Source organism: Lampetra fluviatilis, chromosome 28 (assembly GCF_964198595.1).
Source record: "Lampetra fluviatilis chromosome 28, kcLamFluv1.1, whole genome shotgun sequence".
In the NCBI taxonomy this organism is placed as follows: domain Eukaryota; kingdom Metazoa; phylum Chordata; class Hyperoartia; order Petromyzontiformes; family Petromyzontidae; genus Lampetra; species Lampetra fluviatilis.
This window is the reverse complement of record NC_136302.1, coordinates 10,654,275-10,675,710: the sequence shown is the minus strand read 5'-3', so window position 1 is coordinate 10,675,710 and position 21,436 is coordinate 10,654,275. Positions and strand designations below refer to the sequence as shown.

The following is a 21,436-nucleotide window of genomic DNA, read 5'->3' as shown; positions in this document are numbered from 1 at the left end:
CACGCGAACTCCAGTCATCCTCGCAGTAGCGGCTTTTGGCTGGCCATCTAACAAAGGCAGTCACTGCATCCCACGCTGTTCAGATGCGCTTCTGCGGCCGTCTGGAACGCTCTTCCTTCCGATATTAGGGAGCCACTGGAGCAATGCACTTTTAAATCTAGATTGAAAATTAATTTTATTCGAACTGCTTGTTGTGTTTATTTTTCTGTCCTTCCCCCCCCACCTCCTATTAGCATGGTTGGCTACGTACAGTGCGAAAAAAGTTATCCATGCATATATACAATACTTACCTCCCATGTTTCCTCCTGGGACTTGAATTTTAATAAAGGCGACCTCTATATTATTAACCTGTCCCATCCATCCACTGTGACGTCTCCATGGTTACAGGATGCAGGGGGCAGATCTGGGCAGCTGCAGGCCCAACCGACATGGAGGATGGAGCTGGTGTTCGTTGCCATCGGCGACAGCTTGGGCCAGGAGGCGAACATGCTAACCGAGGAGCGGCTGCAGGTATTATTACCGATGTCACGTGATCGGGACGGTTGACAATTCGGAGATCACAGCATCGATCTCCCGGCGCGGCGGTTGAAACTTTGGACGAGTTTCTTAATCACCGCCACTCCCAATCCACCCAATGGTGTAAAAGGGTGCTTCGCAGTTAACCGATTGGCGGGAGGGTCGTGTTTGGAGAGGTAAAATGTGGGTACTCCCACTTCTTCCAAGAGGGTCTGACCAGCAATGTAAGAAGTCGGCCAGGATAGCTCCTAGAGTGGCCGAGCCAGGAGCCGGTGAGCCATAAGCGCCGGGGGCATCCCGGGCTTGAATCCGGCTTGCAGCCAGCCGTGACTAAACCCGGGCCACATCCCCCCAGGGTCTCCCCCCCGAAGGGGAATTTGACGGCGTCAGCTTGGTCACCGATGGCTGCGCAAAAAAATAATAATCGAGCGATACAATCGTTGTGTAATGGATTTCAAATGCAATTCGTTATAGCTTAGCTCCGAGCGGCTAAAACATATAAATATGGTCGGATGATTGGCGCGCCGTGACCCGCTCATTACGCGGCATCTAAAGGGGCATTGTCTAGTTTTTTGGGGTGGGTGAGGCCTTGTGAAGTGAATACGCGCGGTTACCTTGTGTAGGTGCTTTGCTACGATCCGACCGAGGTATCGCGTCATCCGGAATTCCAACCCGTCTGATTTTGACCTCGGGAGCTCTAAAAGCAGGCTTGGCGCCCCAGTAGGTGCTAGGACCCGGGTGACCTGCCAACGCGGCTTGCCGGGGGGAGTCGTCGTAGGGCGGTGGGCATGCAAAGGGATGGGTCAGGAGATGGCGGTGCCTAGCGCGGTGTTGACGGGTTTTCTCGCCCGGGGTGTTTCCTGGTTTAAAAAGACAAAAAAGACCACATCGGGTAAACGCTCACGGTGTTTTTTTCCAGTGCGGCCCCCCTTGCCCACGCGCGCTTTGTGCGCACTTTTACCGACGCCTTTGACCGTTGCGCAACCTGTGCACCCGCGGTTCACGGTTTAAAACGATCAGCTCGCCACTGAAAAATCCATACCTTCGTTTCATTGAGCTCACTTGGGGGCTGCGAACGATTTGCTTGTAGAGAACGCGGTGTTTGTAGTAACATCATTCCCTGGTTACGCAATTGCGCAACTTGGCGCGCTGAGGTTTACACGTTCATTTAACGCAATTTAGTTCCTCTCCTTCATTCCATCGCGGGCAAAAGGGGGGGAGCAGGGGGAGGAAACGCTGTGCCGATCAATAATCTGTTCAATTGGTTGCTGTATCTTTTAAATGAGTATCTTAGCCATTTCATTAATTCACTTTGTCCACTCATTGATATGCTTATCTATTTTTGTGTTTAGGAATCTGTTTGAAAATCAGTTTCATTCGTTTACCAATTGAACCGTAGGACTTAACAAACAAGCAAACTGCTTTAAATGTTAATTCTCCCAGTCTTGTTGCTGTGATATGGAATTTGTTTGACTCCTGATTTACTTTTTGCGATGCGGGGGTGGTGGTGGCTGTGTTTCTCACGCTGGCGCGACACGGGTGGCTGCCTTGATTTGTTATTTCCTGGCCCCTTTTATTTGACAACCCTGCCAGGTACGCAAAAAAATAAATAAATGGGCCCCGTCTCTATCGCACTGGAATTTTTATCTGTGAAATTATTTATCTCTCGCGGTTGGACGCCATGCTGAATAATACGGTGGCGAAACTAACAAACGCATCAGAGAGCGATGTGTGCGCGCGCGCGCGCACAGCCGCGAATCCCAGCGCAAACCCATTTAAGTTCCCACGGAGTTGCCGATGCCGCTGGTTATTGTGGACGCGAAACGATCGCTAATTTGCGCCCCCACCTGCCCCCACCATCCCAGGTGGTGCGCGACACGGAGGCCCTCGTCCGCTCTTGGCCTGGCTTCTCCGACTTTTGCTGGCGCCCGCCAGAGACCCGGAGAGACCCGGCCCTGCGAGATGGCGGCGGCGGTGGCGGCGACGACGGCCTCCCACTTCCCGCATCACCAGAGCGGCGCAGCCACACGCTCCTCGCCCCCGGCACCACCGCCGCCACGACGGCTCCACCGTGCGCCCCGCCTGCCTCCATCTCCACCTTCCTGTTCCCGTCAGCAAGTGGCGGCAAGGTGTGGTTCGACGGCCAAGGCAGACAGCTGGCCGACATCAACGGTGAGATTTGTGGTGACATTTAAAGTCTGGGTTGCCCCGTCCGCTGCCGGATTTGAGGGTTTGAATTGTGTTGTTAATTGTTGGAAGATTTATGAATTGTCACCGATAGACCAACGTTTTTTGTAGGAAATGCCTTTTTACACGCTTTTATTGAACTCACTCCGTCTGTTGTCGTATCCCCAAATCTTGTAACTCAATTTCAACCGTCTTCCCAATGTCGTATCGACTGCAAACTTGGTATAGGCATGTCATACTGATGACAATACTATATTCTATCATTAATTTTTTTTTTAACATTTAACACGCTTTAATTTAACTCACTCTGTCTGTTGTCGTATCCTCAAATCTTGTAACTCTATTTCAACCGTCTTCCCAATGTGGTATCGACTGCAAACTTAGCATAGGTATGTCATACTGATGACAATACTATATTCTATCATTAAAAAAATATATTTTTCACCAATCTTTTTTACGGGTCGAATTGTCCACGCTCAACTCATGTTTCCTGTAAATCACCACGGCCCCTTACGTTATGGCAAGCTGCGGGGCCACTGCCTGGAGTCGTGGAGTTCTGCCACTTTGAGTACGGTACATTTAATTAGAGCGTGTTTTTAAAAAAGGGTATTTTAAAATATATTTTTTAACTAAAATCTGGACTCCACTCTGAGAATTTGTCAACTCTTACCAAAAGCCAGTTTTAAAGTGCGCTTTCCACCAGCACCACATATCGGCTGCACTACGCATGTATGCTGAACTTCTTTCGCACCATACATAGCGCATCGTGCTAATGGCACGATGCTGACACTGTGCCTCCCGCATGCCACCACCGCACTGCCCCCTCCTCCTGCCTTTGCCGCCCCACAGGCTCCCTACGCCTGGCCCTGTCGCACCCGCAGTCCTACTGGTTCGCGGATGAGACCTTCGGCCCGGAGCGTTTGCGCAGCGCGGTGCTGCGCAGCCAGGTGCATTTCGGCGCACCACTGCGCGGCTTCGGGCGAGCCGGGGAGCGACCCCGCGAGCAGAGGGAGCGCTTCCGCCGCTTTGTGACGACGTACGCCCGCGCGCTCGCCCACGCGCCGTCCTCGTGAGTGCCCCGCGAGATGCCCATCTCCCGCTTTCCCGTTCTCCGCAGACGGCACGCTGCGCCATCTGTGTGTGCGGTGATTCGTTTCGCAAAAATGCATCGTCCAGCTGTGACAGGAATCGAACCGTGTGCAAAATGGCCATGTGGCCAACAGAGCTGTTGGTCACGTGCTATTCAGATGGGCGCGATGCTAATGATGGCAGAAGGGCCACTGCAGCCGAGCAGGTCATTCTGCCGTACGACAGAAGATTTTGTGGTGGTGAAGGCGCAGCCCTGCAATTGCTTGTTCGTGCCAGTGCTGGCGGAAGGGTTTTCACTCGAGGTAGCTTTCACTATTGCGGGTAATTGGCCTACTTTTCCACTCGGCAGTTGAAGCAATCTGAGTTTTCTTAAATTTCCCAATCCACCCCCCCCCCCCCAACTTACTGCTTCTATCCACCCAGCAGTATAAATGGGTAAGGCGCAGTCAATGAGCAGGTTGTGTCCGAGTGCCCCCATCTCTTACAAGACGTTATCATCTTGGCCCATCATCTTTCCAGTTGTCAAAACTAATATGAACGTGATTTAAAGCTTTCGTGACTGCAGAGATTCATGTTCTTGGTTATTTCGGTAAAGTCACGTAGAAGGGAAATAATAAAATAATAAAAATATAAAACAATAAAATTCTCACGACGTTTCGACTGCAACACGAGCAATCATCGTCAGGTGTGAAATCCACAGCACCTGATGATGATTGCTTGTGTTGCAGTCGAAACGTCGTGAGAATTGTATTATTTATTATTTGTATTATTTTATTATTTCCCTTCTACGTGACTTTACCGAAAGAACCAAGAATATAATATGAACGTCTCAAGACTCTTTTTTTTTTTAAATCAGGCCAGTTGCATAAATGAGTTGGGAGGAAAAAAAAAACCGGAGTGCCCGGAGAAAACCCTCGCGTACGAAGAGACGTGACGCTCACGGCTCCGCACCGACGGGAACTCGTGACAGGTTGCGTGGGTTGCCTTTCGCTGCCTGGCTTGCTCTTCATCCTGCAGGGCTCTCCCAGTGAGGTTTGAAAGTTTCGGGAATGTGTACGATCCACCAAGGCCCCCCGGGAGGGGTTGGTCATTGATTCAGTCGATGAAAGAGAGCAGCTCCCTGCGGGAAGTTAAGGCATTGTCTTCTCATGGGTTGTCCTGGGAAATGAGGAATACAAACCACTTTCTCCGGATTTTCGCTGATGGAGATTAACTCGCGCGCCGCGATACTTGTTTGTGCCTTGGGTGACGCTTGTTTAATCTTTTTTTCCCCTCTACCTTGTTTAAATGGAATTAACGCACGGCTAATTGATTCATTAATTAACAGTCTGGTATTAATATTAATTTGTTTTGAGTGAGCGAAGGCGTTGTTTTTCCCCTTGCGTTTAATTGTTTTTTTTTTGTCATGAATTTATTTAAATCCAGCTTTGGTGGCGTTGTATACTTAGGAATTTACATGAATGAATGCATCACATTAATATGTAATGGGTCAGTGTAATTATGGTAATTCTTTTGAACGCAAGACAGCATTACGTTAGCCGGGGGAAGGGGAGGAGGAATACGTCAAATTTTTTGCTCTCTAACAAAGCGGGAATAGCGTGTCGACGCACGACCGTTCATCGTTTTACAGCAGGATCGCTTGCCCGAGGGCAGGAGCGAGTGGACAACCCCGTCTGTATCTTTCTTCTCGATGACTATAATTATTTTCGACCTTTTAAATATTTTTCAGTGTTTGGACGAGCGGCAATCGGGTCGCGTACGTGTCGCTTGTGCATGCATGTATTTGACATACTAATTTACGCACTTAAACTCATCATTTTTAACAATGTGTACTGCATGCTAATGTTGGCTGTGGTCACAACCGTGGGGATACATTTTGGCGCCCGGGGCAAGCTCATATCCTTCCCCTCCCAACCCCCCATTAAATATTTTTTTTTCCAAAATATATATCCCAATTGAAACTAATTACGTCATAGAATGAGGTAGAGACACGTCCGTTCGGCCTGCGTGTTAGAGAACGGCCCATGGAAGGTGACATCACAGAATTACTTCTGAGATCTCCTTCTGGTAACGTTTTTGTTTTAATCCACACACTCTCTAGGTGGTGCAACTTTTCCACAGGCCCTGCGACGGAGGAAATGGTGGTTGCACGTCGGTGGAACTGATATGTTTATTTCTCAGACCTGCAATTTAGCCAAGTCAACCGAAACATAGCAAGTTCAATATGATGTTTTGAATGTTTTTTATTTTATTTAGCAGTCTTTGTTGACAGGACTTGGACCATTAACTCACTGCACGCTAGAACCCGGTCTTCATTCCGTGCATTTGGACGTCAGTGATGCTAGCTCAGTGGTTGGACCCCAGACCCATTAAAATTACATGAATGTTTTATTATTAAATTCCAGCGAGGATCCACTGACTAGCACCACTTAGTTCGAAGTCGGTTGTGGTTGTTCAATGGAAAATCAGATGCACCCACTCCACCCACCCCCTGTTTTGCCATACCAGCTGCTAGATGTGCTCGCTACGACCATGAGAAAAAAAATCGATACAGAATGACATGGATCAGAAACGCGGACATTAATGAAATACCAACAGTGCCCAAAGAAGCATTGCAAGGTGCATCCTTGGAATTACATTGAGAGAGAGTAAGAAGAGGATCAGAAAACATACGCAGGCTAACGACATCAGTTTGTGTGTATGTTGAACTTCTTTTGCACCGTACGTAGTCAACCATGCTAATCGGAGGTGCGGGGGAAGGACAAACTAAACACAAAAAGCAGTTCTAAAGAAATTAGTTTTTAATCTAGACTTAAAATTGCATAGCTCCAGTGGTTTCATGATATCGAAAGAACGTTCCAGACGGTCGCAGAAGCGCATCTGAAAGCGCGCGATGCAATGACCCGTCCGTGTTCGATGGCCAGCCAAAAGCTGTTGAGAAAAGTAAGTGGAATTGGGCTGCTGGACACTTCGCAAGAATGGACGTTGGCTCGATGGTCGAGAGCAGCGATGGAGCATCAGCCAAGACGGGGGGGGGGGGGTGGAAATGGAGCGATGAAATTGGCTCGTGAGCAGGCGCTCGGTGGATCATTGAATCGCCAGGGACGGAGAGCAACGCCTTCATCCAGCAGTGGATTGCTCCTGGCCGATGATGATGATCGCGATGGCGGTGATTAATCCAAACGCATTTTTTCCCTCGCTGGCTTTCGCGACCGCGTGTGCTTTGCGTGCTGCTCGGCGCGCGTTCGTCTTCACGGTCAAGACGAGGTCAGAGCCTGGCGATCTTCACCTCGCGCTCCCTTGCACGCTCCGATGAAGAGTGGCGTTTTGCCCCGGAGCGGTCTGCGGGACGTTGAGCGAGGGCTACCCTCCCCTCCGCCCTCCCTCCGTGTGCGTCGGTCATCGCCGCGTGTGGCAGGAAGGTGCGGGTGCTGTACGGCGGGTACGACCTCTTCGACCAGGAGGTGCGCGACACGTTCTGGGGAGACATGCGCCTTGCCGCGGCTAGCGGTGCCTGCGTGGCGCTGCTCGTGTGCGCGCTGACGCAGGGCTCGCGTGAGTGCGCACGTACACTCGCGTACACGCGCACGCACACAGCTCCCCCGTATAGACTTAAACAGACTGTTGGGTCAAGTGCTGTCAGCGAGCACCGATGAAGGTCAGCACGGCACACGACGGGGTCGATGGCCAGCACCACGCCCGGCCGCCATTGTGTCCTCAGTCCTGATGTTCACACATCGCCAGAAGGTACTCATTTAAGGCTGAGTCGACCTAGGGGGGAGGCCTATTACCCGTTCAAATACACGCCACTGTTATTGGTCGTGACCGGGAATTGGATCCGGGGGGAGAGGGTCGCTGGATTCGTAGCACACTGCGCTAACCACTGCGCCACCGCTCGCCGTGACGCACCCTCGCACAAGCATGCGCGCTCACATTTATTGGCGCAGTCCCGAATCATCTCCCCAAACAAAAAACAAAATGAAGGCCCCCTCACTTGACTGGCTTTGTTTATACAGCGATCGTTCCTGTGCCCCCCCCCCCCCCCCCGTTGTGTTGCAGTGCTGCTCACGTTTTTCGGCCTCGCGACCATCGTGCTCAGCTGCCTCGTGTGCCTCTTCCTGCACCACGTGGTGCTCGGCGTGCGATACCTGGGCATCCTCAACGGCGTCGCTGCCTTCGTCGTCGTCGGAATCGGTGAGCGGACGCGACCCGGGGCGACGCGGCCTCGCGACCTGGGAGTTAAACTGGAGGGGAGGGCGCCGGGGAGGGCCAGGGCGGGGGGGGGGGTATCGGAGATCGGAACGCAGAGATCCTGGGTTCAGATCCCGGTTTTGGCCACCAACTGCGATAAAAAAATAAGAATTACTTTTACTTACTGGGTTCTTGAGTGTAGTGGGTTGCTGTTCAACAGCCCGGTCACTGATTGCACAACAACAACAAAAAAACACTCATCACACTCCATTTATTTTCTGTGAAGAAGGACGATTGCCTGAAATGTCACTTATTCCATCTATTTTCCCTTCAAGGGCGGCGTTATTGACGACCGAGTTCTTCGTTGTGCTTGAATTCACCACTACCAACACAGCAGGTATCCCCGAATAATTGATCGTGTTGAAGTGGTGCCGTATTTTACTCCAGCTGTGAGCATTGCAAGCTCGGGTCTCGATTGTCACGAGACGCACATGACCCCTTTTGTGCAGAGCGGCGGGAAAAGTACCACTCCAGGGGTCACCGGTGAGACCTGGAGGTCACCTTGAAGGGATCTCAGAAGTAGTGATGTATTCGCTTCCATGGGTCGTACTGGATGTAATCAGATAGGGAATAATGCTGTGATGGGTGGGACAGATGTGTAGTATAGAGCGGGGCAGGTATGTATGAATGCAGAACTTCTTTTGCACCATACTTAGCCAATCGTGCTAATCGGAGGTGCGGGGGAAGTACACCAAACTAAAAACAATAAGCAATATTAAAAAATACTTTTTTTTTATTAAATGTACCGTACGAGTAATGGCAGAACTCCACGAATACAGGAAGTGGCCCCGAGGCTTGCCATGAAGTAAGGGACCGCGGTGATTTACAGCCAACGTCAGTTGAGCTTGGACAATTAGACCCAAGCCGAAACATAACATATAAAAAGGATTGTTTAAAAAAATATTTTATTTTATTTTCAATAATAGAATATAATATTGTCACCAATATGACACACACATAACAAGTTTGCAGTCGATACGACATTGGGAAGGGGGTTAAAATTGAGTTACAAGATTTGAGGACAAGACAACAGACAGAGTTGAGGATACGACAACAGACAGAGTGAGTTTATCAAAAGCGTGTAAAAGAATGTTTTAAAATATATGCTTTTGATTTTTTATGATAGAATATAGTCTTGTCATCAGTATGACATAAGCATACCAAGTTTGCAGTCGATAGCACATTGGGAAGTGGGTAAAAATTGAGTGACAAGATTTTTTTGAGGATACGACATCAGACAAAGTGAGTTCAATAAAAGCGTGTAATAAAAAGAGGTTTCCGAGATGGGGTCACCCAGAGGTCGGCTACCAAAAAGAACGAAAAGGATGGAAGGAAGAGATTGCGAAAGTGCGGGGGTTGCATCCGTGGCATTGGCCACGGTGACCTCTTGACCTTGAATAACAAATAGTCGACTCACACCGTCTCCTTGCTCCAACAGCCAATTGGGGTGGGTGTCCTTGGCGGCCATGAGCCAGTGGTGGAAATTCTACATTCTCATGGCAGAGGTCATTTTCTTCAGAAGACGACCACTGTCGATGATAACAGGATGTGCATCACTTATCCGGTGAATTGTCACCGAGTCTCAGGACAAGTTCATTGGGCTTGATTGGCCATAAAAAAAAATTTCATTACCATCGTTCAGTATTTTCACATTGCAGAGTACTTTTTTTAAAACCTCTAGTCTAAACAAGACCTTGCCGTAAAAATCAACTTCACTGCCGGTGAGATTCTTTCACGACCGACCGGGCCTCTGTGCCAACACTCGCGTCACGTGAGTGTGTAAAGCCCGTGGTAATGAGTGCCGCGAAAAAGTGACGTGAGAAAACGAATTACTCGTCGTAACCCTTCGTAACAACGTTCCCTTTCAACTCGCCGCTCAATAAACTCTTTCCCCGACGTCTGTAAAGAAATAAAAAAAATGATAAAAGTATGTTTATCGGACCTGCACGACGGATCGATAACGATTGTCAATTCAGACGACGAGGAAGCAGCAGCAGCAGCAGCACCAGCAGCATCTCTTTTTTTTAGTAAATGTTTTAATTCACGGGTGACGTCGTCCTTTGAAGTTGTGGACGTGCGGCGGTGTTGGCGGCTTTTGTGAAAATGAAGCGGCGGCCGCTTTGCCTCGCAACGTCGTGGGTGATAATCGTTGTTCTTCGCGTCGCGTCTGCTCTGGTGTCAATTCCCAAACGGTGCCCTCCGTGTGTACCTGAATCGTTTTGTTCAATGAAATACTTGTAAGAATTGCAACATCAAAAATGCCCAAAGCTGGACTGATTGTGATCTAACCCAAAAAAACCTTTATTATGAATAATATTGGTCGCGAAAGCCTACGTGTTAAAATATACGGCCGTGTTTCATGATTTTCTCACCGTTTTGTTTGCATTTGTTTACTCTTTTTCATGTACGCGCTCATTGTTTTGTTCATTGATGCTTGTAATGAGGCCACCCGTGGCCTTTGCCATAGATGTGACCACACCTCGCTATCGCTTCCTTCCTTCTGATAGACACCGAAGCTCCCGCACCTCCAGTTAGCACGGTTGGCTACGTATGGTGCGAAAGAAGTACAACATGCATGCATACAAACGAGCTGCTGAGCACTATCCACGCGGAAATCTCAAGCTCTGTACAAACAGTATCTCTCCACCACCACCGCTCTTAGATTTCCCCCGTTGCGCGACGGACTCTTGAAGAACAATTTCACACATGACGATTCCGGGTTGACTCTTAAAGTCTCGCCACGCCGCCTGGCAGAGTTCAGAATCGGCAAGTTGCCGAAGGCGCTTCGGCCACGCGGGGCGAAACGTCGGACGCCGCGCTGAACAACGCTCGGCACGGCCGCGAAAACACGTCGGGAGATCCGTACTGCGGCGCACCGGCGGACAAGCCCACGCAAGTCGTAACCCCGGGTGGTCCATGCGTTTTAGATTACTTAGATGATTTGGCTGCTATAAATTTACACTCGATAAGCCACTTCGTTGAGCTATCATTTGTGACCAGGTCGCTTCTGAAACAGAAGCCAATAGCACAGTCGGCCTTACCTGGTAAAATAGAAATAGTTAAATTTCGATTTAAAGCTTTCGTGACTGCAGGGGATTCATCTTCTTGGTTCTTTCGGTAAAGTCACGTAGAAGGGAAATAATAAAAATAAAACATAATAAAATAATTCTCACGACGTTTCGGCCACAACCCAAGCAGCCGTCCTCAGGTGAAGACCAGGTCTGTCGGGGAGACGCTGTCGGGAGAATTATTTTATTATGTTTTATTTTTATTATATTATTATTTCTCTTCTACGTGACTTTACCGAAAGAACCAAGAAGATAGAAATAGTTGCTAGTTGGTAACTAAAATGGCAATCATCGTCATCGACACACGGAGTTTATTTTATTGTATTTTTCTGTTGTAAACAGTGCTGCATTACAAATGTAAATATACTTTTTGTTTGTGCTATTGCACCACTGCCAATCGCCACACCTCTCAATTTACTGTACCATTCTTATTTGTCTACCTGCTATCTATCGACCCATCTCTGTGCTAGTCTAACTACAGCATCTTTCTCTGTGTCTAATGAATACGAGGTTAATTAAGGAATAAATCACGCAGGTCCCTTGTGAAAATGAGCTTCGGGGACTCGGCGAGACATTTCTCGATAAATAATATTCGTTCGTCGGATGCGCAAAAAAAAAAGAGGGCACAAAATAATGGTGCCCACAGCTACTATCAGCATTGCCCAGGGATCACTCGGCAAACTGCTGACATTTTAAACGAATAGCATTTCAAGTTGCCGCATTCGCAAACTTTGGCAATGAACAACAGCTTAGTCTATAAGCACGCAATTTGTTTCCACAGTCGCCCAGAGAATGCAAATATCTCCCCACGTATCGGCCGACTGGCCTTCTGCAATAATTATAGTTCGCAGAGAGAGACTCTCTCAGACACGTTGTACTACTCCTGGAGAAGGCCAGTCGGCTAAACGATAAACACATTTAGTTTTCTCTCGGTGGCCTTATACAATAAACTATTACCGTGCATTTTTTTATGGACTGCTGTTAATCCACTGATTTGTGAAGGCCTTGCCCATGACGTGTCTGTCACGGGAGTTGTTTGACCATGCTTCCTCATGCTGGTCAGTGTGGGTCGGTGAGTGGTGGGGTGGGTCGAGTTTCCAGGCAAGACCGGTTCGGATGTCGCTGGCCACTGATGTTTACAGACTTGGCTGGGGAATCGACCTTAGCTTTGCGGGTTAATAGCACAGTGCGCTAATCACTGTGCCACTGCTCCCCAATGTGTACACAGTATTTTGTTATAATGGGAGCTAGATTCGAAAAATTTGAAATGGATTGGAATAATTACTATACTGCATTGTTACATATGTCTGTTCTTCTTCTTGGTTCTTTCGGTAAAGTCACGCAGAATGGGAAAACAATAATATTATTTTATTATTTCCCTTCTACGTGACTTTACCGAAAGAACCAAGAAGATGAATCCCTGCAGTCACGAAAGCTTTAAATCGAAATATGTCTGTTCTGTCATATCAATATGATAGTTGGACAACTACAAAGGCTTGATGAAGAAAACTAGCAGGGACAGAAATGTGTTTTTTAAGAAGAAATGTTTAACATTTCATGGGCAGAGCAACATGAGTAACATGAATGTACTATGGCGAGCAGCAGGGTACGCAGCAAGAACATTAATCAGAATAATTTGGGAAAGCCACCGTTTGATTTCTTGGACATGTCATGAGAAAACAAGAGACTGAAGTTGAAATGTTGGGAGAAATTGTCGGCACACGAATTCGGGGATGACGGCGAGTGAAGTTACGTAAGCAATGTGAAGAAATGTATGCGACCGGGAAGAGTTTCTGACGCCATGCTGGTGAGTAAACAGCACCGATGGACAGAGGTGGGACAAAGTCATTGTTATGCAAGTCCAAGTCGAGTCGCAAGTCATCAAATTCATGACTCGAGTCTGACTCGAGTCCAAGTCACATGACTCGAGTCCACATCTCATAGGTGGGACAAAGTCATTGTTATGCAAGTCCAAGTCGAGTCGCAAGTCATCAAATTCATGACTCGAGTCTGACTCGAGTCCAAGTCACATGACTCGAGTCCACATCTCATAGGTGGGACAAAGTCATTGTTATGCAAGTCCAAGTCGAGTCGCAAGTCATCAAATTCATGACTCGAGTCTGACTCGAGTCCAAGTCACATGACTCGAGTCCACATCTCATAGGTGGGACAAAGTCATTGTTATGCAAGTCCAAGTCGAGTCGCAAGTCATCAAATTCATGACTCGAGTCTGACTCGAGTCCAAGTCACATGACTCGAGTCCACATCTCATAGGTGGGACAAAGTCATTGTTATGCAAGTCCAAGTCGAGTCGCAAGTCATCAAATTCATGACTCGAGTCTGACTCGAGTCCAAGTCACATGACTCGAGTCCACATCTCATAGGTGGGACAAAGTCATTGTTATGCAAGTCCAAGTCGAGTCGCAAGTCATCAAATTCATGACTCGAGTCTGACTCGAGTCCAAGTCACATGACTCGAGTCCACACCTCTGCCGATGGACTCTTTGGTTCTTTTGGTAAAGTCACGTATAAAGAGAAAATAATAAATTAAATACTAGCAGACGACGTTTCGATTGCAACACAAGCAATCATCATCAGGTATAAATGAAATAGAAACACAAATCTAGTATACTTAGAAATGTAATGTAATACAACAGAGAGTTGGATAACATAACAGTCAACACATTACATTTCTAAGTATACTAGATTTGTGTTTTTATTTCATTTATACCTGATGATGATTGCTTGTGTTGCAATCGAAACGTCGTATGCTAGTATTTAATTTATTATTTTCTCTTTATACGTGACTTTACCGAAAGAGTAATTCCTGCAGTCACGAAAGCTCCAAATTAAGTAAGCACCGATGGAGCTGAATGGAAGGAAAGGCCACGAACATCGATGACTTTGAGCGAGAACGTGGCCTCGCATAGAGCCAGAGATCGTTCTAAATCGAACCGTTATTAATTGTAGAAGAGGCCGTCCATAAATGACGTCATGCGATTTTGGACGATTTTTGACCCCCCCCCCCTCTTCGTCACACAAAGTCAGACCCCCCCTCAAATATGACGTCACAAAGCTCTGCCCCCCCCCCCAAATAAAACATGCTTCAAATCGCTTTAAACTATTGTCATTGTAGTGCGTATTTAATGTGGCGCTGCAATCTGATGTTTTAGGAGAAAACATTTATTAAAAAGTCTATTTAATTGAGTAGAACGTGTTGTCTATATTTATTTAAAGTTGCGCATTTTTATGTGACGTCACATTTCTCAAACCCCCCCCCCGCCTCGTCACAAATGTCTGACCCCCCCCCCCCCAGGTGCGTGTAACGTCATTTATGGACGGCCCCTTATCCATCTGTCTTAAAACAGCAGCGGGATTCAAGAAACGTCCTTGCAATCGCGACGATGCCCCCCCCCCTTCTCCCCTCATCTCCCTCACCTCTCTTTTTTTACGATCAGTGGAAACAAGAATATGTTCGGTGTATTCGGCACTTTGCTTCGTTCATCATTTCGTAAAAAATTAATTTAAATTTAATTTTTTAAACTTTGCTTTATGTAAACCCCCACCTCTCGCTCACTCTCTCGCTCGCTCTCTCGCTCTCTCTCGTTCTGCATGCAGCCCTTCTCGCGGTCCGACATCCTCCGACGGGTAGCTCACCCCCCCCCCTCTCCGTGTCTCCCCCTCCCCCCCGCCGCGGGTTGACGGTGTCCCAGGCGTGGACGACGTCTTCGTGTTTGTGAGCGCCTACCGGCAGGCGGTGGCGTCGTGCGCCCGCCGGGAAGAGCGCATCGGGCGCGCGGTGCGCGTGGCCGGGCGCGCCACCTTCTTCACCTCCTTCACCACCGCCTCGTCGTACGCGGCCAACGGCTTCTCGCAGGTGCGGGGTGGGGCTGGTGAGGGGGGGGAGGGTGAGGGGGGGGGGTGGTGAGGGGGGGGGGTGGTGAGGGGGGGGATTGGTGAGGGGAGGGGGGTTGGTGAGGGAGTAGTGGATTGGTGATGGGGGGTGAGGGAAGAGTGGGGGGGAGAAGGGTGAGGGAGGGAGGGAGGGGTGGGGAGGTGAGAGAAGGGTGGGTTGGTGAGGGGAGGGGAAGGGTGAGGGGTGGGGGATTGGTGAGGGGAGGGGGGTTGGTGAGGGAGCAGTGGGTTGGTGATGGGGGGCGAGGGAGGAGTGGGGGGGGGAGAAGGGTGAGGGAGGGGTTGGTGAGGGAAGGGTTTGGTGAGGGAGGGGTGGGTAGGTGAGGGAAGGGTGGGTTGGTGAGGGGGAGGTTGGTGAGGGAGGGGTGGGTAGGTGAGGGGGATGGGTGGGTAGGTGAGGGGGGGGGGGTTGGTGAGGGAGGGGGGGAGGAAGGGTGGGTTGGTGAGGAGATAGGTGTGCTAACGAGTGGTTGTGTGGGTGGGTGACTTGTGGAAGTTGTGGGGTGGGTGAATGTGTTATTATGCAACTGATGAAAAACAAAACTTTTTAATCTCCCAAGAAGTCTGACAGATTTCCCAGGACAGCTATCTCCTTAACAAAAGGATGACGATCCTTGGAAAGCCAGGACAGGTGGCAACCTTAGCATCTCCCAAAGTGAGAGGTTTAAAGTGGGGGTGAGTGCGTTGGCGAGTGGATGATTGAGTGGATGAGTGGGTGGATGAGTCTGCTGTGTTAAGGGGTGGTGAGTTAGAGGGCAGGAGAGTGTTTGAGAGTTCGTGTGTGCGAGCACTGTTCGTGTGTTAGGTCGCTTCAGTCTCAAATGAGTACCTGGAGCGGTGTGTAAACATCAGCGCGGGGGAGACAAAGACGGTCGGGCGTGATGTTGGCCACCCGCCCCATTGTGCGCCATGCCGGCTTTCTTCATAGGTGCTCACTAACGACACTTGCCCCGACACTCAATGTGGGCTGTATTGTCTTTGTGTGATCGTAGAGTGGTTCACACACCACACAAGCTTACGATCCCGTAACGCAGGATTCCCATTCCAGACTCTGCACGACAAAAAGCTTTGCATTTGATTCTGCACCGGATCTTCCTTTAGGTCATTGCAGCCTCAAAAAATGTGTAATATGGGGGCGATCTGCGAATTATCCTTTTTGTTTGCGCGTGTGTGCGCGCATGCGTGTGTGTGTGGTGTGTCTGCGTGCGTGTGTGCGTGCGTGTGCGTGCGTGGTGTGCGTGCGTGGTGTGTGTGCGCGCGTGCGTGTGTGTGTGTGGTGTGTCTACGTGCGTGTGTGCGTGCGCGCGCGTGTGTGTGCGTGGTGTGTGCGTGTGTGGTGTGTCTGCGTGCGTGCGTGCGCGTGTGTGTGCGTGGTGTGCGTGGTGTGTGTGTGGTGTGTCTGCGTGTGTGTGTGCGTGTGTGTGTGGTGTGCGTGCGTGGTGTGCGTGCGTGGTGTGTGTGTGGTGTGTCTGCGTGCGTGCGTGTGTGTGTCTGCGTGCGTGTGTGTGTGGTGTGTCTCCGTGCGTGTGTGTGTGCGTGCTTTATTTGGAGTGGCCCCCCCGAGTGTCTCTTGTTCACGCCGGGTGAACAAGCGGAGTGAACGCGGCGCGCTGCTCTTGCGCGTGTGTTGCTTTGTTGCTTGCGTGTGCAATAAGTGGGCACAAACTTTGACCCGTCGAGCGATGAACGTTGCCATTAGTCAGGAAGAAAGTCAATACACGGCGCAGTGGGGACGATAGGCGGTGGCGGTATTGGAGAATAAACTCCCCGCAGCGTGCCGGATGTCTGGTTACGTTCCTCGTCGTGGGTGCTGGAGGCGCGCAGTCGCGCGGACAAATGACCGCCGCATTTTTATCATCGCCGCATTTTTATCATCGCCATTATGACATGGTGACATGAATGGTGCCCGTTTTCGAAATACACTCTGTGAAAATTCGTGGACCGTGCAGTGTGCGCACAGGTGTGTGTGTGTTTGTGTATTGTTTTTTTGTGTGTCATGGTCATGGGGGGGGATATTTGTCATGGGGAGGGGTGGCACAGTGGTTAGCGTGCTGTGCTCCAAACTGAGAATCCATTGAAATTGAGAGAAACAGAAATAACTTCAATCGTTCTGACAGCTACAGGCTAAGTGCGGCCTGGAAGCGAATTATTAAATAAATACAATTACAATTCCTTATAAGGGAAACAAATGCCAATGAATAACAATTGAATGATTACCAATCTATATAATTACAATGCCCTCCCTCTCTTTGCCTCGAATCACTGCTTCCCACCCCACTCCATCGTGTGCCGTGTCGGCCTTCATATGTGCTCCCTAACAGAACTTGGCCCAAAAGTCTGTTAAGGCTATACGGGGAATCTTTGTCTATGTTTGTCATGTGCTGTATCTGCGGAGGGGATGCATTAACAGCGTAATTTGCCGGCTGCGTTTCATTTTCTGGTGGCCCTGAATCTGCCCTGCCCATTGTGCACACATCAATGACAATTATTATGATTCCGCTTGTTTATCCAGGAAAGCATAAGGGTGGGTCCTGCCAAGTTTTTTTCGTGGTCGGAGCGAAGGTTTCTATGTGTCCATTAAGAGGTTTTTTGGGTTAGATCGCGTAAATATAAATGTGTCGTTAAACCCGCCACCACCCGACACAGACAATTAGGAAAGTTTGTCATGTAAACAAAACGTGCAAATTCGTTAATCTAGTGCAGCACACCATTGTGTTGGAGAGTAAACCCATAACATATTCTTTGGTTCTTTCGGTAAAGTCACGTAGATAAAATAATAAAAATGAAAATAAAGTGAATATTCACTTTATTTTCACTTTATTTTTATTATTTTATTGTTCTATCTACGTGACTTTACCGAATGACCCAAATAATATGAATCCCTGCAGTCACGAAAACTTCAAATCCAGATCGAGTACAATGTTTCACCGGTAATTACTGCGAGCATCATCAAGTGACAGCCAGATTTTTGTAGAAATCCTCCTGTTTTGTTCTTAAATAGAGGGATAAATGTGATGTCGTCACCTGTGAGCTAAGAAGGTGCGAAGGCCAGAGAGGGGTGGGTTAATGTATGCTCTGTGTGTTACCCAATTGAGTTATTTATGGGTTAATTTGATCAAATTTGGACCGTGACTCTGGCACACAATGGCTTGCGCTTGCGAATGATGTCACTGTAAAGCAGAGGGGCGTGTATTTTGATGGTTAATACACCCACAGAATATTAATCGGGGTAGTCGCAAAATTCGAACCCGTGAACCTCTGCAGCTAATCGGCAAGGCTGTGAACCACCCCCATTAATAATCACACCGCTAATTTACCCAGGATAGCTCTGGCCCTCGAAGTGGGATGTCGGTCAAATTTCATTCGTGAGAGCTTGGCTTGTGCGGGTAGCCTGGCGTACCGGGAGAAAACCGTGCCTTTAAAAGGGGGTGACATTCAAAGCAGCACACAGGTGGATTCAACCCATTGCTGTGCTGGCCACCTTGCTGTCCAAGCGAGCCTAACAACACCGTCTAATCTCAAGCAGACCCCCATCCAATACCAACTAGGCTCACCCACCCGGGCTAGATTCCAAGATCTGACGAATTCAGTGTGATCCGGTTGTAGTAGCTTCTTGAACCAACCCGCCTGCGGAGTGCGGATACCATAACCAGCAATGGGGGAAACAGAGGTGGCCACGCATGCTCGGTGCCTGGTCCTTGTCTGTGCGTCTCTGTGAGTTCCGCCTGCCCGCCCGCCCACCATCTGTGAGTGTGGGTGGGTGGGGGGTGATCTTCATGTTTTGTCTTTGCCATTCGAGCGCCGGTCGCTGTTGTGTCCCGTCCGCCCCACGCCACCTCAGATCCCGGCTGTGCGGGACTTTGGGCTGTTCATGGCGCTGCTCGTGGCGGTGTGCTGGCTGCTTGCCGCGATTATGATGCCCGCCGCGCTGAGCCTCTGGGATCGCCACTCGCACGGGGCCGATCCTCCCAGGTGAGAGCGGTCGCCGTGACGAATCCGTGCGTGTGACTGTCTCAGATCGAAGTGAAGCGACCAAACCTCTGGGCAGCTCAGCTGGGCGAGGTGCCAACTGCTCCCTCCTTCAGCCCCGCCCACTCTTACAGCCACACCCACTCATCCACTAACCCCCCCGCTCCCGCCCACACAACAAGTTAACCCTATTCACTGAATTTGGATAACACCTCCTGCTCATATGCCCTCCCTACTCCACTGCTAGTCCAGCCTACTGCTCAGGTAGCCCCACCCACTAGTCAAATAGCCCCACCCACGTAGCCCCACCCACTAGGCAGGAGCCCCACCCACTTTTCAAGTGCCCCACCCACTACTCAGGTAGCCCCACCCACTCGTCAGGTAGCCCCACCCACTAGGCAGGAGCCCCACCCACTTTTCAGGTGCCCCACCCACTACTCAGGTAGCCCCACGCACTAGGCAGGAGCTCCACCCACTTTTCAAGTGCCCCACCCATTACTCAGGTAGCCCCACCCACTCGTCAGGTAGCTCCACCCACTAGTCAAATAGCCCCACCCACGTAGCCCCACCCACTAGGCAGGAGCCCCACCCACTTTTCAAGTGCCCCACCCACTACTCAGGTAGCCCCACCCACTCGTCAGGTAGCCCCACCCACTAGGCAGGAGCCCCACCCACTTTTCAGGTGCCCCACCCACTACTCAGGTAGCCCCACCCACTAGTCAAATAGCCCCACCCACTACTCAGGTAGCCCCACCCACTAGTCAGGTTGCCCCACCCACTAGTCAGGTTGCCCCACCCATGCTCAGGTAGCCCCACTCACTACTGTACTTGGATGGCTTTGCCCAATTCATGAGATGAGCACGAGGGCACAATCTTAACTTTCGCGAGTTCTTTGCGATACAGTGACAGCATTTCTGACGCGCAGATGGATACAAAGAGAGAACTCGAGAGACGCAGAAATCTGGTTGAGGCACTAGTTGACAACGCCACGGAGAGAGGCACAAAGGCACTGACCGAGATTGACATGGCAACACGAGCCAGAGATCTGGAAGGAGGCACGGATGCAGATACATACGTAGATATTGTATCATTACCAACATTACTCAACTGACATGGTGGATACCACGTGATACGGATAATCAAGAAGTAAAAACAAGTCTTGACTTAAAGCTTTCGTGACTGCAGGAATTCATATTCTATGGGTCTTTCGGTAAAGTCACGTAGATAGGTTCAAAGAAAATCTACGTGACTTTACCGAAAGACGCATAGAATAAGTAAAAAACAAGCTTTCTGATTGGTACTTAACGGGCCTGAAAGGGGATTGGTTAGAGGCAGGGAATTGAAGGGATTGAAAGAGAAATATGAAAATGGAAAGAGCGGGAAACATAGGATGATTGACAGGATGGACGGTTGGAATTCGTTTGGAAAAGTGGAAGGTGATTGGCTGGAGAGAAAGCAAGTCAAGGAACCTTCGGGAAAGGGGCTTGAGGGATATATGAAGGGGAAGCGAGAAAGTTCGGGACGATGGGAGCGAAGGGAATCCTTGAAGACCGTGTGTCTCGTTCTGGAGGAAATAAAGACTCAATCTTGATTTGAAGCTTTCGTGACTGCAGGTATAAAATAAAATAAATCACGACGTTTCGGGCGCAACACCTGATGACGGACGCTTGTGTTGCGCCCGAAACGTCGTGATTTATTTTATTTTATACCCACGTGACTCTACAGAAAGAAATAAAGACTCCTATTATTGAATGCTACTGTATCACGTGTCACTACACATTGATGAACTTAAAGCTACTCGGAGAAAGATACAAGGAGAAAGGGAGATGCACAGTGTGACGTAGATATAGTTTGCGTAGAGCCAGACGCACACAGATTCCGCAAATAAATTCCTCTCCCTTTCTCTTCGTGGATTGCCATCGATCTCGCTCATCTCCGACAGTAACTTCGGAGTCACCTCTTTGGTGTAAGGTCAAAGGGCAGAGGAGGTCGGAGGTCATCGGTCAAGGAAAAGGGGTGGCAATGAAACGTATACAACATGCCAGAAGACATGTGGGTATATAGGGTATCTAAGTAGATGTATAACGAGCACAAATCCATAAGACCGTACAGAGGAAAATCAGAAATCAAAGGCATAATGCAATACACAGGGGCGGAACAGTGGCGCATTGGTTATGGCTCCACGCTGTGAAACCTGACAACCTGAATTCCACTCCCTGCCATAACTAACACCAGTGGCTAGTGAGATCTAAACTTCCATTCATCCAGCCCGCAATGATGAGCGCGGTGAAGTATGGCGAAACAGCCCCCATGATCAACACGGCATGGTGAGGCCTCGATCGAGCAGCGGATTGACAAAGGCGTTGCAAATATAAACCGTATTATTATTATTGTAGAATACACGGAGAGTGTACTTCCCAGGAGAGATATGCTTTCTGTCA

At 49.3% G+C, this 21,436-nt stretch overlaps 1 protein-coding gene across 1 annotated transcript in view; it reads left to right on the top strand.

Annotated features, from left to right (window-relative positions):
- DISP3 (dispatched RND transporter family member 3) overlaps positions 1-21,436 on the top strand; it is a 192,045-nt gene that overhangs the window by 3,331 nt on the left and 167,278 nt on the right. The window contains exons 2-8 of the mRNA XM_078869669.1: positions 388-510; positions 2,382-2,688; positions 3,553-3,772; positions 7,211-7,347; positions 7,852-7,986; positions 14,825-14,988; positions 18,868-18,998. Of these exons, the coding sequence (XP_078725795.1) occupies positions 388-510; positions 2,382-2,688; positions 3,553-3,772; positions 7,211-7,347; positions 7,852-7,986; positions 14,825-14,988; positions 18,868-18,998 (1,217 nt within the window). The remainder of the gene's footprint in view (positions 1-387; positions 511-2,381; positions 2,689-3,552; positions 3,773-7,210; positions 7,348-7,851; positions 7,987-14,824; positions 14,989-18,867; positions 18,999-21,436) is intronic.